Source organism: Pristiophorus japonicus, chromosome 10 (genome assembly GCF_044704955.1).
Source record: "Pristiophorus japonicus isolate sPriJap1 chromosome 10, sPriJap1.hap1, whole genome shotgun sequence".
Classification (NCBI taxonomy): Eukaryota; Metazoa; Chordata; class Chondrichthyes; family Pristiophoridae; genus Pristiophorus; species Pristiophorus japonicus.
Window position 1 is genome coordinate 221,152,594 of NC_091986.1, and position 13,015 is coordinate 221,165,608.

General features: G+C 56.7%; 1 protein-coding gene across 1 annotated transcript in view; it reads right to left on the reverse strand.

The window, feature by feature from the left end:
• Positions 1-13,015, reverse strand: part of nup98 (nucleoporin 98 and 96 precursor) — a 131,632-nt gene that overhangs the window by 42,094 nt on the left and 76,523 nt on the right. Inside the window, 5 exon segments of the mRNA XM_070892613.1 lie at positions 1,370-1,547; positions 5,548-5,686; positions 7,168-7,284; positions 7,976-8,259; positions 10,722-10,841. Of these exon segments, the coding sequence (XP_070748714.1) occupies positions 1,370-1,547; positions 5,548-5,686; positions 7,168-7,284; positions 7,976-8,259; positions 10,722-10,841 (838 nt within the window).

A 13,015-nucleotide genomic window follows, 5' to 3' on the forward strand; every position in this document is an offset into this window, starting at 1 on the left:
TTCATCTCCGGGACAGAGCTGTGCAGCATTCCATCCCAGATAGAGCCCTTTCTCTGCCGCTGTGCATGTTGGGTAAAGAGGTCCCCATTCCACAAAAGCCGCTGCCGTCTCTCGCTGACATTTGACCGATGAAGTATAATGCGGGAAAGTGTGAGGTTATCCACTTTGGTCGGAAAAATAAAAAAAGCAAATCTCTTTAATGGAAAGAGATTACAAATTGGTGCGTTGCAGAAGGACCTGGGGGTCCTTGTGCATGAAAAACAAAAAGTTAGTATGCAGGTACAGCAAGTGATCAGGAAGGCAAATGGAATGTTGGCCTTTATTGCAAGGGGGATAGAGCATAAAAGCAGAGAAATCCTGCTACAACTGTACAGAGTATTGGTGAGGCCACACCTGGAGTACTGCGTACAGTTTTGGTCTCCGTATTTAAGGAGGGATATACTTGCATTGGAGGCTGTTCAGAGAAGGTTCACGAGGTTGATTCCGGAGATGAGGGGGTTGTCTTATGAAGAAAGGTTGAGCAGGTTGGGCCTCTACTCATTGGAGTTTAGAAGAATGAGAGGTGATCTTATTGAAACGTATAAGATTATGAGGGGGCTTGACAGGGTGGATGCAGAGAGGATGTTTCCCTTCGTGGGGGAATCGAGAACTAGGGGACATAGTTTCAGAATAAGGGGTCGCCCATTTAAAACGGAGATGAGGAGGAATTTATTCTCCCAGAGGGTCATGAATCTATGGAATTCTCTCCCCCAGAGCTGTGGAGGCTGGGTCATTGAATGTACTTAAGGTGGAGATAGATTTTTTAACAATAAGGGAGTCAAGTGTTATGGGGAGCGGGCGGGGAAGTGGAGTTGAGGCCGTGATCAGATCAGCCATGATCTTATTGAATGGCGGAGCAGGCTCGAGGGGCCAAATGGCTGATCTGATCTACCTCAACTCCACTTTCCTGCACTTTGCACAATATCCAAAAATCTATCGATCTCAGTCTTGAATATACTCAAAGACTGAGCCTCCACAGCCCTCTGGGGCAGAGAGTTCCAAAGATTCACCACCCTGTGAGTGAAGAAATTTCTCTTCATCTCAGCCGACCCCTTATCTTGAGGCTGTGACCTCTGGTTCTAGACTCCCCAGCCTGGGGGAAACATCCTCAGTGAAGCTGGAGGCCAAGATCCCAACCTTTTCCCGACAATGTTGCCTTTAATTTGTTTTTGGGTGCATGGCCCCTTTAAGGGGCTGCAGGGCCCCTTTAAATACCGTACATATAGATGCCGGTGGGTCGGCTGCGCGGGAGACCCGGGGATGGTTTCTCACCGGTAGAGTGTAAGGGGGAGGAGCACCAGCGGGTGGAATGCAACAGGCCAGTCCTTACCTCGAAGACCCAGGACCCGGTCTCGGACCTGTACTCCAGGAAGCGGGCACCCTGTTTCCGCGAGGAATTCTCCAGCCTCTCCTCGAAACCCATCTCCATCAGGCGCTCCGGCGACTTGATCAGGCAGCGGGTGGTTTTATCAGTCGGCCAGACTCCATCCAGCGTTATTTCAGCGCGCCTTTTCCAAGAGAGAAAGAAAATATCAGCCAGGATTCCTGCTCCCGATCGCAACTCTATCTCCTGGTGAACCTCCAGTGAGACCCAGTATCTGGCTTGGGGCGACGGCACCCACAGTTGAATAGTTCATACACAAACAATGGCTATTTGGCTACTGGAGCGCGTGGAACGCCCCCCACCAACAGAAGGAATCATATCTGCAGAGGAGATTTACCAGAGTACCGGGGATGAGGGACTTCAGTGACGTGGGGAGACTGGAGAAGCTGAGGTTGTTCTCCTTGGAGCAGAGAAGGTTAAGGGGACATTTAATAGAGGGGTTCAAACGTTTCACCCTATCTCATCATCATAGGCAGTCCCTTGGAATCGAAGACGACCTGCTTCCACTCTAAACAGGATCCTTAGGTGACTGAACAGTCCAATACGAGAGCCACAGTTCCTGTCACAGGTGGGACAGACAGTGGTTGAGGGAAAGGGTGGGTGGGACTGGTTTGCCGCACGCTCCTTCCGCTGTCTGCGCTTAATTTCTGCGCTCTCTCGGTGACGAGACTCGAGGTGCTCAGCGCCCTCCCGGATGCACTTCCTCCACTTAGGGCGGTCTTTGGCCAGGGACTCCCAGGTGTCGGTGGGGATGTTGCACTTTATCAGGGAGGCTTTGAGGGTGTCCTTGTAACGTTTCCTCTGCCCACCTTTGGCTCGTTTGACGCGAAGGAGTTCCGAGTAGAGCTCTTGCTTTGGGAGTCTCGTGTCGGGCATACGACATGCCCTATCTACTCGGGTTCCAGTGTCAGGAGGGTCGGTAACCAGAGGACACAGATTTAAGCTCATTGGCAAAGGAAGCGGGGGGGAGATTTTGGGATGACAATAAATGCTGGTCTTGCCAGCGACACCCACATGCTATGAACAATTAAAAAGAGAATTATTTTTATATAAATGCAGCGAGTTGTTGTGATCGGGAACACGCTGCCTGAAAGGGCGGTGGGAGCAGATTCAATAGTAACTTTCAAACCGGGAATTGGATAAATACTTGAAAGGGAACCGTTTGCAGGGCTGTGGGGAGCAGGGAGTGGGACTGATTGGATCGCTCTCAGAGCCAGCACAGGCTCGATGGACTGAATGGCCTCCTCCTGTACGATATCGTTCCACCGTCGGCACGAGGGTAGAAAACTGGCCGAAGAAAGGTGGATCCTCAAACAATAGCCTCCTTCCTCGGTTTTCGGTGTGCGGAGTTGGATAAACCGAGCCCCTAATGACGGCAAAGATCACCAGAATGTGGAAACAGGCAAATGGGATTAAGACTTTATACACGGATGCAAAGGGCAAGGACATGAGGCAAGGTCACGGCTGGAGTATTGCATGCAGTTACAAGCATCCCATTGGAGGGGAGTTGGAGCCGGGGAAAGCAGGGGTGGGGGGGGGGGGGAAACTCAGGGACGATTCACTAGAATGGGACCGGGAACAAGGGTTACGAAGGCTGAGAATGGGGAGATGGGGAGGGAATCGAACTGAAGATTGGAGGGTGAAGAGAGTGAGGTTGCTCACACCGGCCGGTGAATCAGTAACGGGGAGGGGGGGGCGGCACAGAATTAACGGAAAGAATCAGGTCAATCTGCGCGGCACCCACTCACAGGACGGCCTCTCCGCGGTGCGTACGATGTGCGCTCGTGCCCGAAGAGGCCCCGCAAGTTCCGGGGTTCGCGCACGGGCCTAAACTCCGCACTGGCGGTCAGTCAAAACTTCTCGTCAGATCGCACGCCTCCCTGAGAGAAGGGCCTCTGCGGGTGGAGATTTGGGCCATTTGCCCAGCTACTTCCCAGAGAATGTCCTTTAAACTCATACACCTCGGAAAAAGCCAGCGCAAGGCCTGCTTTTCACCAGCGGAAGAGTTTTAAAAGATAGAAAAATTTCATTTTATCACTAATTTTTATATTAAAAACCCTGTCCATTAAGGTAACTTTATTTAACCCTATTAAAGTATATTTAAAAAAAATTAAACATTCTAAAACATTTAATTTAATTTCAATTAATTTTAAATATGCGAGGTGTTTTTTTATTCATTGTGTTGTGTGTGTATCGCCACTCACAGTAATGGGAGCTCCGTACAAACGGAACACATTATCAAGAAGAATATTACACTAATTGGTGGTCCGGCCCACATGATCCCAGGATTCCCATACGTTCCCGGGACACGTGGGTCTCTGTGCTGGGCTGCGCATCTAGGCCTCGGAGTCAAAGCATTCGTTCCTCCCGGACCACCCAGTACACTCAAAAAAAACTTTTTGGTCGGAGGCATTTGCACCAGAAGCCACCGACCGCAATTTCTGGCCCAATATATTGCTCCCGAGGTGCGTTGCTCAGAACTGAACGCAGTCTAACCATCACTGCCACACGTTTCAATTTAACCCACCCGGCCCGCCCAAGGTACAGACAACCTTAAATCACAACTGGGTTTCAAAAGTCGCATCCAATCGGTGATGCTCCATTGCCACAGAGCTGGTTGTCCCCCCAGCATCCCCATGCACACTGCCCCATCACAGTCCAACCCAGTTCCCCCCCCCCCCGCCACCCCGGCTTCCCTCCCCCTCACAAACCGCCCCCCCCCCCAACCACCCCCCCCGATCACAGCCCAGCCCCCCCACCTCCCTCCCCCTCACAGCCCAGCACCCCCCCAACCTCCCTCCCCCTCCCCACCCTCCCTCCCCCTCCCCACCCAGCACCCCCCCACTCACAGCCCAGCCACCCCCCCCACCCACAGCCCAGCCCCCCCACCTCCTCACAGCCCAGCCCCCCCACCTCCTCACAGCACAGCCTCCCCACCTCCTCACAGCACAGCCCCCCCACCTCCTCACAGCACAGCCCCCCCACCTCCTCACAGCACAGCCCCCCCACCTCCTCACAGCACAGCCCCCCCACCTCCTCACAGCACAGCCCCCCCACCTCCTCACAGCACAGCCCCCCCACCTCCTCACAGCACAGCCCCCCCACCTCCTCACAGCACAGCCCCCCCACCTCCTCACAGCACAGCCCCCCCACCTCCTCACAGCACAGCCCCCCCACCTCCTCACAGCACAGCCCCCCCACCTCCTCACAGCACAGCCCCCCCACCTCCTCACAGCACAGCCCCCCCACCTCCTCACAGCACAGCCCCCCCACCTCCTCACAGCACAGCACCCCCACCTCCCACCCCCTCACAGCCCAGCACCCCCACCTCCCACAGCCCAGCACCCCCACCTCCTCACAGCCCAGCCCCCCCCACCTCCTCACAGCCCAGCACCCCCCCACCTCCCTCCCCCTCACAGCCCAGCCCCCCCCCCCACCTCCCCACAGCCCAGCACCTCCCCACCTCCCTCCCCCTCACAGCCCAGCCCCCCCCAACCTCCTCACAGCCCAACCCCCCCCCAACCTCCTCACAGCCCAGCCCCCCCCCAACCTCCTCACAGCCCAGCCCACCCCCACCTCCTCACAGCCCAGCCCACCCCCCACCTCCTCACAGCCCAGCCCCCCCCACCTCCTCACAGCTCAGCCCACCCCCACCTCCTCACAGCCCAGCCCCCCCACCTCCTCACAGCCCAGCCCCCCCACCTCCCTCCCCCTCACAGCCCAGCTCCCCCCACCTCCTCACAGCCCAGCCCCCTCCCCCTCACAGCCCAGCACCCCCACCTCCCTCCTCCTCATAGCCCAGCCCCCCCCACCTCCTCACAGCCCAGCCCCCTCCCCCTCACAGCCCAGCACCCCCACCTCCCTCCCCCTCATAGCCCAGCCCCCCCCACCTCCTCACAGCCCAGCCCCCTCCCCCTCACAGCCCAGCCCCCCCACCTCCCTCCCCCTCACAGCCCAGCCCACCCCACCTGCCTCCCCCTCACAGCCCCCCCCCTCTCACAGCCCAGCACCCCCCCACCTCCTCACAGCTCAGCCCCCCCCACCACCAAACAGTCACCCCCACTGTCCTACAGCAACCCCCCTGCTCACACAGCCTCCAGCCCACCACCCCCCTCGGTGTTTACCTGTTCAGGCCCTCACCCACAGGGGGCTTTTTCTCATCGTCCAGGTAAACAATCACCTCCTTCCTACGTACATGCACAATCTCATCGAGGTTCATGTTGGTCAGATTCACCACGCCGGGGAAATATACAGAGCCGTAACCTGCAGTAAAGAAAACCCATGTTAGCAGCGATCGGCCAGCAGTGGCTCCACCGGGTACGGTAGCACAGTGAGTATGTTACTGGACTCCCGATCCAGAGGCCTGGACCAATGATCCAGAGACCAGAGTTCAAATCTCACCACGGCTGCTGGGGAATTTAATTTCAGTTAATTAAATAAATCAGGGTAACAAAACTAGTGTCCACTACACTCAGATGACCCAAAACTTGGAAATGTAGTGAACAGTGAGGAGGATAGTGAGAGACTTCAGGAGGACACAGACAGGCTGGTGGGATGGGCAGGCAAGGGGCAGATGGAATTTAACCCAGAAAAGTGGTAGGAAGAATGAGGAGAGGCGCAATATAAACTAAAGGGTACAATTTGAACAGAGACACCTGGGGGTATATGGGCTCAAATCGTTGAAGGTGGCAAGGCAGGTTGAGAAAACGGTTAAACAGCTTACGGGATCCTGGGCTTCATAAATAGAGGCATAGAGTACAAAAGCAAGGGAGTTATGAAGAACCTGTATAAAACCGTGGTTCGGTCTCAACTGGAGTATTGTGTCCAATTCTGGGCACCACACTTTAGGAAGGATGTGAAGGCCTTAGAGAGGGAGCAGGAAAGATTTACGAGAATGGTTTCAGGGATGAGGGACTTCAGTGACGTGGATAGACTGGAGAAGCTGGGGTTGTTCTCCTTGGAGCAGAGAAGGTTGAGAGGAGATTTGATCGAGGTGTTCAAAATCATGAGGGGTCTGGACAGAGTAGATCGAGAGAGAAACTGTTCCCATTGGTGGAAGGGTCAGGAACCAGAGGGACACAGATTTAAGGCGATTGGCAAAAGAACCAAAGGCGACATGAGGAAAACCGTTTTTACGCAGCGAGTGGTTAGGATCTGGAATGCGCTGCCTGAGAGGGTGGGGGAGGGCAGACTCAATCGTGGCTTTCAAACGGGAGTTGGATAAGTATCTGAAGGACAAATTTGCAGGGCTCCGGGGAAAGGGCGCGGGAGGGGACTTGTTGAGATGCTCCTGCAGAGAGCCGGCACAGGCTCGACGGGCCGAATGGCCTCCTCCTGTGCTGTAACCGTTCTGATTCTATGTCACTTCTGACTTGTGCCTTGCAGGTGATGGAAAGGCTTTGGGGAGTCAGGAGGAGAGACACTCGCCGCAGAATACCCAGCCTCTGACCCGCTCTTGCAGCCACAGTATTTGTGTGGCTGGTCCAGGTGAGTTTCTAGTCAATGACGGTGATTCGCCGATAGGAATGCCACTGAATGTCAAGGGGAGGTGGGTCAGACTCTCTGCTTTGTTGGAGATGACCACTCCCTGGCACGTATCACAGCCCAAGCCCGAATGTTGCCCAGGTCTTGCTGCAGGTGGGCACGCTGTGCCTGGTAGTCGGAGGAGTTGTGAATGGAGTTGAACACTGCAGTCAGCAAACAGCGCCCGCTTGTCGCGTTCCCGTCACTTATTGAGCACTGACCTTTGCGCCCGATGGTGAAGTTCTCCACGATGCATTCTCCGCTCTCGTTGGTCAGCTGCTGGGCCAGTTCGTCCATGGAGGGGATGGTGTAGTAACCAACCCGGGTCAGCAGAATGCCTGGACAAGGGAACGCACAGAGTCAGCATCAGCTCAGCGTGGAGCAAACACGATTAAAGGCAAGTACTGCACCATCAGGGCCAGAGCCAGCTCCTCCACTAACTGTGCTCACCTAGAGGTGGTCGGAAAGAATTTTCCCAAATATTCCAGCTACAACCCGCACCCCCCGTCCCAAAGTGGCCTGGTTTCACCTCTCCCAGGAGATGACATGGGCTCTGGGTGGGCTGGGGAGTGTAGACACTGATACACAAGGTTTTACAAATGTGTGCAACAGGCAGGATGGACGTCTTTTCCTGTCTGTCCGTTGGATCTTTTACATCCACCCGAGGAGTTAGCCAGTACTGCCCCTCCGACAGTGCGGCGCTCCCTCCGCACTGCCCCTCCGACAGTGCGGCGCTCCCTCCGCACTGCCCCTACGACAGTGCGGCACTCCCTCAGTACTGCCCCTCCGACAGTGTGGCGCTCCCTCCGCACTGCCCCTACGACAGTGCAGCACTCCCTCAGTACTGCCCCTACGACAGTGCGGCGCTCCCTCCGCACTGCCCCTACGACAGTGCCGCACTCCCTCCGCACAGCCTCGAGTGGGACCTGAACCCACAACCTTGTGACATTTGAAGGACAAACACAGCGGCCCGCGTGCGCCTGCAGGGTTGTAGTTACTGTGAGCGGACGGCGTCCTACAGCAGCTTACCTGCCGGGTGAGGAGGCAAGTTATCGTCTACATCTACCTCCCGCTCCTCGTGCAGGGACCCGTCGATGAAGGACGTGTCCTCGCTGCTTCCCTCCAGCGTGCCATTCCGCAAGTTGTTCCTCAGGTTCATCTCGGCGATGGTGTCGTCCATGCCACAGTTCTGGTGTTTGTTGCAACTCAGCCCCTCGGGGGTCTGTGGGATCGGCTTAACGATGGTGTTGGTGTAGCATTTGTTCACCTCTGGGTGCTCGTCGTCCTCTCGCTCCAGCCTGCTATCCTGCTCGCTGTGAGGGGAGAACCAAGACATCATTATCTGGACCATCCACACAAGGAGGGGAGGGAGATAGGTGCCAACACCCCAAAGGGTTCGGGGGACCAGGATTGTTTTCTTTGGATGATATTCGGATTGAGAATGGGAACGGCACATTTATGGGAGGAAAATGAACTTGACCAATCTGATCGCTCTTACAACGGCCAACACAGACATGATGGACCAAATGGCCGTCTCCTGTGCTGTGTGATTTAATGGCGAAACTGATCCAGAGAACTTGGCTCCCCGTGAAGGGTTCAAATCCCAGGGGATTAAAAGTGAGGAAGTAAGATACAAGGGAAGTCGGGAGGGGGGGAGCTTGTTTACCAAGGGGAATTAAAGCTGTAGAAAAGTAAGCAAGCAGACAGTACAAATGGGGCCAAGAGACAAATTGGCGAGTTTCTGGAGGGGGAATGGGTTGAGGGATGTTACGATGATGGATCGGTGGTAGGAGAGCCAGAGAGAGACATGCTTGTTGGGTGCAACAGTTCGAAAATGTTGACTGTACATCACGCAATTTCCCTCCCCTCTTTCACAATATTAACTTTCAAAAGGAAACTGGATAAATACTTGAAAAGGAGAAATTTGCAGGACTATGGGGCAAGAGTGGGGGGCAAGTGGGACCGTCTACAAGATGCACTGCAGCAACTCGCCAAGGCTTCTTCGGCAGCACCTCCCAAACCCACGACCTCTACCGCCTAGAAGGACAAGGGCAGCAGGCGCATGGGAACACCACCACCTCCACGTTCCCCTCCCAATCACACACCATCCTGACTTGGAAATATATCGGCCGTTCCTTCATCGTCGCTGGGTCACAATCCTGGAACTCCCTCCCTAACAGCACTGTGGGAGCACCTTCACCACACGGACTGCAGCGGTTCAAGAAGGCGGCTCACCACCACCTTCTCAAGGGGCAATTAGGGACGGGCAATAAATGCCGGCCTTGCCAGCGACGCCCACATCCTAGGAACCCAAAAAAAATTTGGATAGCTCTTTCAAAGAGCCGGCACAGAAACAATGACTCCTCCCCCTCTAATTTATTGAATGCTAATTTAAGGCCATTCCCCAGAACATGGTTAGTTTGCTGGTTCAGACGGTGGAGGCGGAGCCTCGCCAGTGATGGCCGCCCCACGGCTGTTTGGGTGCACGACCCACATTTCAGACCATGCGAGGGTTATTTCAACAGTCCCCGACCCAGGTGTGCTGCGAAGGATCCCCTGTCTGGTAGCCGGAGTGTTAGAGACTGGATCGGCACACCTGCAGACACAAGACCCTCCGTGCTCCATCACACGAGGACACAACACATTTACTCAGGACAGCTGCGAAGAAAGCCTCCTTTCAGATTGGGAAGCACTTTACTTCTCTTACCACAGGGGAAGGGCCGGGCGACCCACCCACCCCCAGGGTCCGCCGACCCGACCCACCCCCCGGGACAGGGGCCGACCCAACCCACCCCCCGGGACAGGGGCCGATCCGACCCGACCCCCGAGACAGAGACCCCCCGACCCACCCCCCGGGACAGGGGCCGACCCGGTGGGTTGGCCCCTGTCCCAGGGGGTGGGTCAGGAGGCTCTGTCCCGGGGGTCGGGTCGGCCCCTGTCCCGGGGGGTGGGTCAGGTGGGCCCTTGTCCCGGGGGGTTGGCCCCTGTCCCGGGGGGTCGGGTCGACCCGACCCCCCCGGGACAGGGGCCAACCCGACCCCCCCCGGGACAGGGGCTGACCCGACCCAACCCCCCCGGGACAGGGGCCGACCCCCCGGGACAGGGGCCGACCCGAACCGACCCCCCCGGGACAGGGGCCGACCCGACCCGACCCCCCCCGGGACAGGGGCCGACCCGACCCCCCCGGGGCCGACCCGACCCGACCCCCCCGGGACAGGGGCCGACCCGACACGACCCCCCCGGGACAGGGGCCGACCCGACCCACCCCCCCGGGACAGGGGCCGACCCGACCCCCCCGGGGCCGACCCGACCCGACCCCCCCGGGACAGGGGCCGACCCGACCCACCCGACCCCCCCGGGACAGGGGCCGACCCGACCCACCCGACCCCCCGGGACAGGGGCCGACCCGACCCACCCGACCCCCCGGGACAGGGGCCGACCCGACCCACCCGACCCCCCGGGACAGGGGCCGACCCGACCCACCCGACCCCCCCGGGACAGGGGCCGACCCGACCCACCCGACCCCCCCGGGACAGGGGCCCACCCGACCCGACCCACCCCCCGGGACAGGGGCCGACCCGACCCAACCCCCGGGACAGGGGCCGACCCGACCCGACCCACCCCCCGGGACAGGGGCCCACCCGACCCGACCCACCCCCCGGGACAGGGGCCCACCCGACCCGAACCACCCCCCGGGACAGGGGCCCACCCGACCCCCAGGATCGCCCAATGGCGCGGCAGAGGTGGACAGACCGGGTCCATCCCCAGTACTCACTTCTCTCCGTTCTCCGGATACTCCGAAGGCGATGCCAGGTCGTCTGGTTCCTTGCTCAGTATGGGCGAGTACAGCGTCGTGTTATTCATGCTCTTCAGCACCAGCTTCTTGATGCTCTTCCTGCCCACACACAGGGTTTGTTAAATGGCTGGTCCAGTGTAAGCAGCATTATTACAGTGGAGGGGGGCAGGCCTAAATGGGAGGTGCGTACCTGGCTAAAATCATTCCAGGTCCAACCAAATCTCAGCTGCACCACCCAAAGCTCTATCAATCCCAAACTAATCCCACTGGCCCGCTCTCTCCCCATAGCTCTGTATCAATCCCAAACTAATCCCACTGGCCCGCTCTCTCCCCATAGCTCTGTATCAATCCCAAACTAATCCCACTGCCCCGCTCTCTCCCCATAGCTCTGTATCAATCTCCAAACTAATCTCACTGCCCCGCTCTCTCCCCATAGCTCTGTATCAATCCCAAACTAATCCCACTGCCCCGCTCTCTCCCCATAGCTCTGTATCAATCCCAAACTAATCCCACTGCCCCGCTCTCTCCCCATAGCCCTGTATCAATCCCAAACTAATCCCACTGCCCCGCGCTCTCCCCATAGCCCTGTATCAATCCCAAACTAATACCACTGGCCCGCTCTCTCCCCATAGCTCTGTATCAATCCCAAACTTCTTTTGCCTATTTATCCATATTTCCCTGAAAAGATGCATGGTCCCTGTCCCACTGAGTGGCAATGCTTCCGATGTTCAAACGACGGAGTTAGGAAATGCCCGAGCCCTTCCCAGAGGATTTTAAATCAATTATCCCCATCAGCGACTACCCAAGCAGAGGAAATAGTCGTTTCCTGTTCCCGATCAGGACCCTTCATAATTTTAAACACATCTATTAAATCTTGTGTGTTCCAACGGGAACAGTCCCACTATCTCCTCATAACCACAGTTTCCCAACAAATCTCCCAGGTGAACCTACACACTGAGTAATGTCCTTCCTATAATGGGTGGTCCAGAACGGCAGTCCTCCAGCTGTGGCCTCATGAACGGCTCATACAATTTATTACCCATTGCTCGTGCTCTCTTGCGCCATTTATAAAATCTAAATCCCGATTGGCATTTTTTTGGGCTTCATCCACCTGAACTTCTGTTGATGAACCCCAAGTCTGTTCATGCACACCCCTCCGTGTCTTGCCCAGTGAGATTATGCGCCCATGGCTTGCTTTGTTTCAAAGTGTATTACCCGATACATATCCACACTAAATCGTACTTACCGCCTGTCATTACTTATTTCCACATCCAGCACTGGTCCCTGGGATGTACCACTAGTTAACCCTAAACCCATCTCTCCCAGGTCAAGCTGCTTTCTATCCACATGACTCCCTCTCCTTTTATCCCATATGTACGTACACACTCATCCATCCTTTGCTACATCCCTCCGCAACCTCACCCCTCCCCATCTCTAATTTTCTCCAGCCTCAAGCCCCCACCCCCGTTCCTCCAATTCTGCCCTCTTGAGCATCCCTGATTATAATTCCTCCATCATTGGTGGCCGTGCCTTCAGCTGCCTGGGCCCCAAGCTCTGGAACTCCCTCCCTAAACCTCTCTTTGATCAGCCATGATCTTATTGAATGGTGGTGCAGGCTCAAAAAGGGCCAAATGGCCTACTCCTGCACCTATTTTCTATCCTTCTTTGAGATGCTCCTTAAAGCTCCCTCTTTGACTAAGCTCACTGCCTTAATACATCATGTGGCTCGGTGGCAAATTTTGTTCGATTGCACTCCTGTGAAGCACCTTGGAACATTTCACTACATAAAGGCGCAATATAAATTCAAGTTGTTGTCATATACATATAACCATATATAATATCGACTGCGTTGCTTTTATCGGTCCAAATGGTTATTACTTCAAGAAATTAAACATTCATTTACAAAAAAGTAGCTTGCTTCCAACAAATCTGCATTTCTGAATACTCATTCTTTTAATTTTGAAACATTAGCTCTTGGTCCACAAAGCGGGGAGAGAGAGGGGGGGGGGCGGAGAGAGGGGGGGGCGGGGACGGAGACAGGGGGGGGGCGGGGAGAGAGAGGGGGGGGGGGACGGAGAGAGGGGGGGGGGACGGAGAGAGGGGGGGGGGACGGAGAGAGGGGGGGGGGACGGAGAGAGGGGGGGGGGACGGAGAGAGGGGGGGGGGACGGAGAGAGGGGGGGGGGACGGAGAGAGGGGGGGGACGGGGGGGGGGGAGAGAGGGGGGGACGGAGAGGGGGGGGGGGACGGAGAGAGGGGGGGGGGGACGGAGAG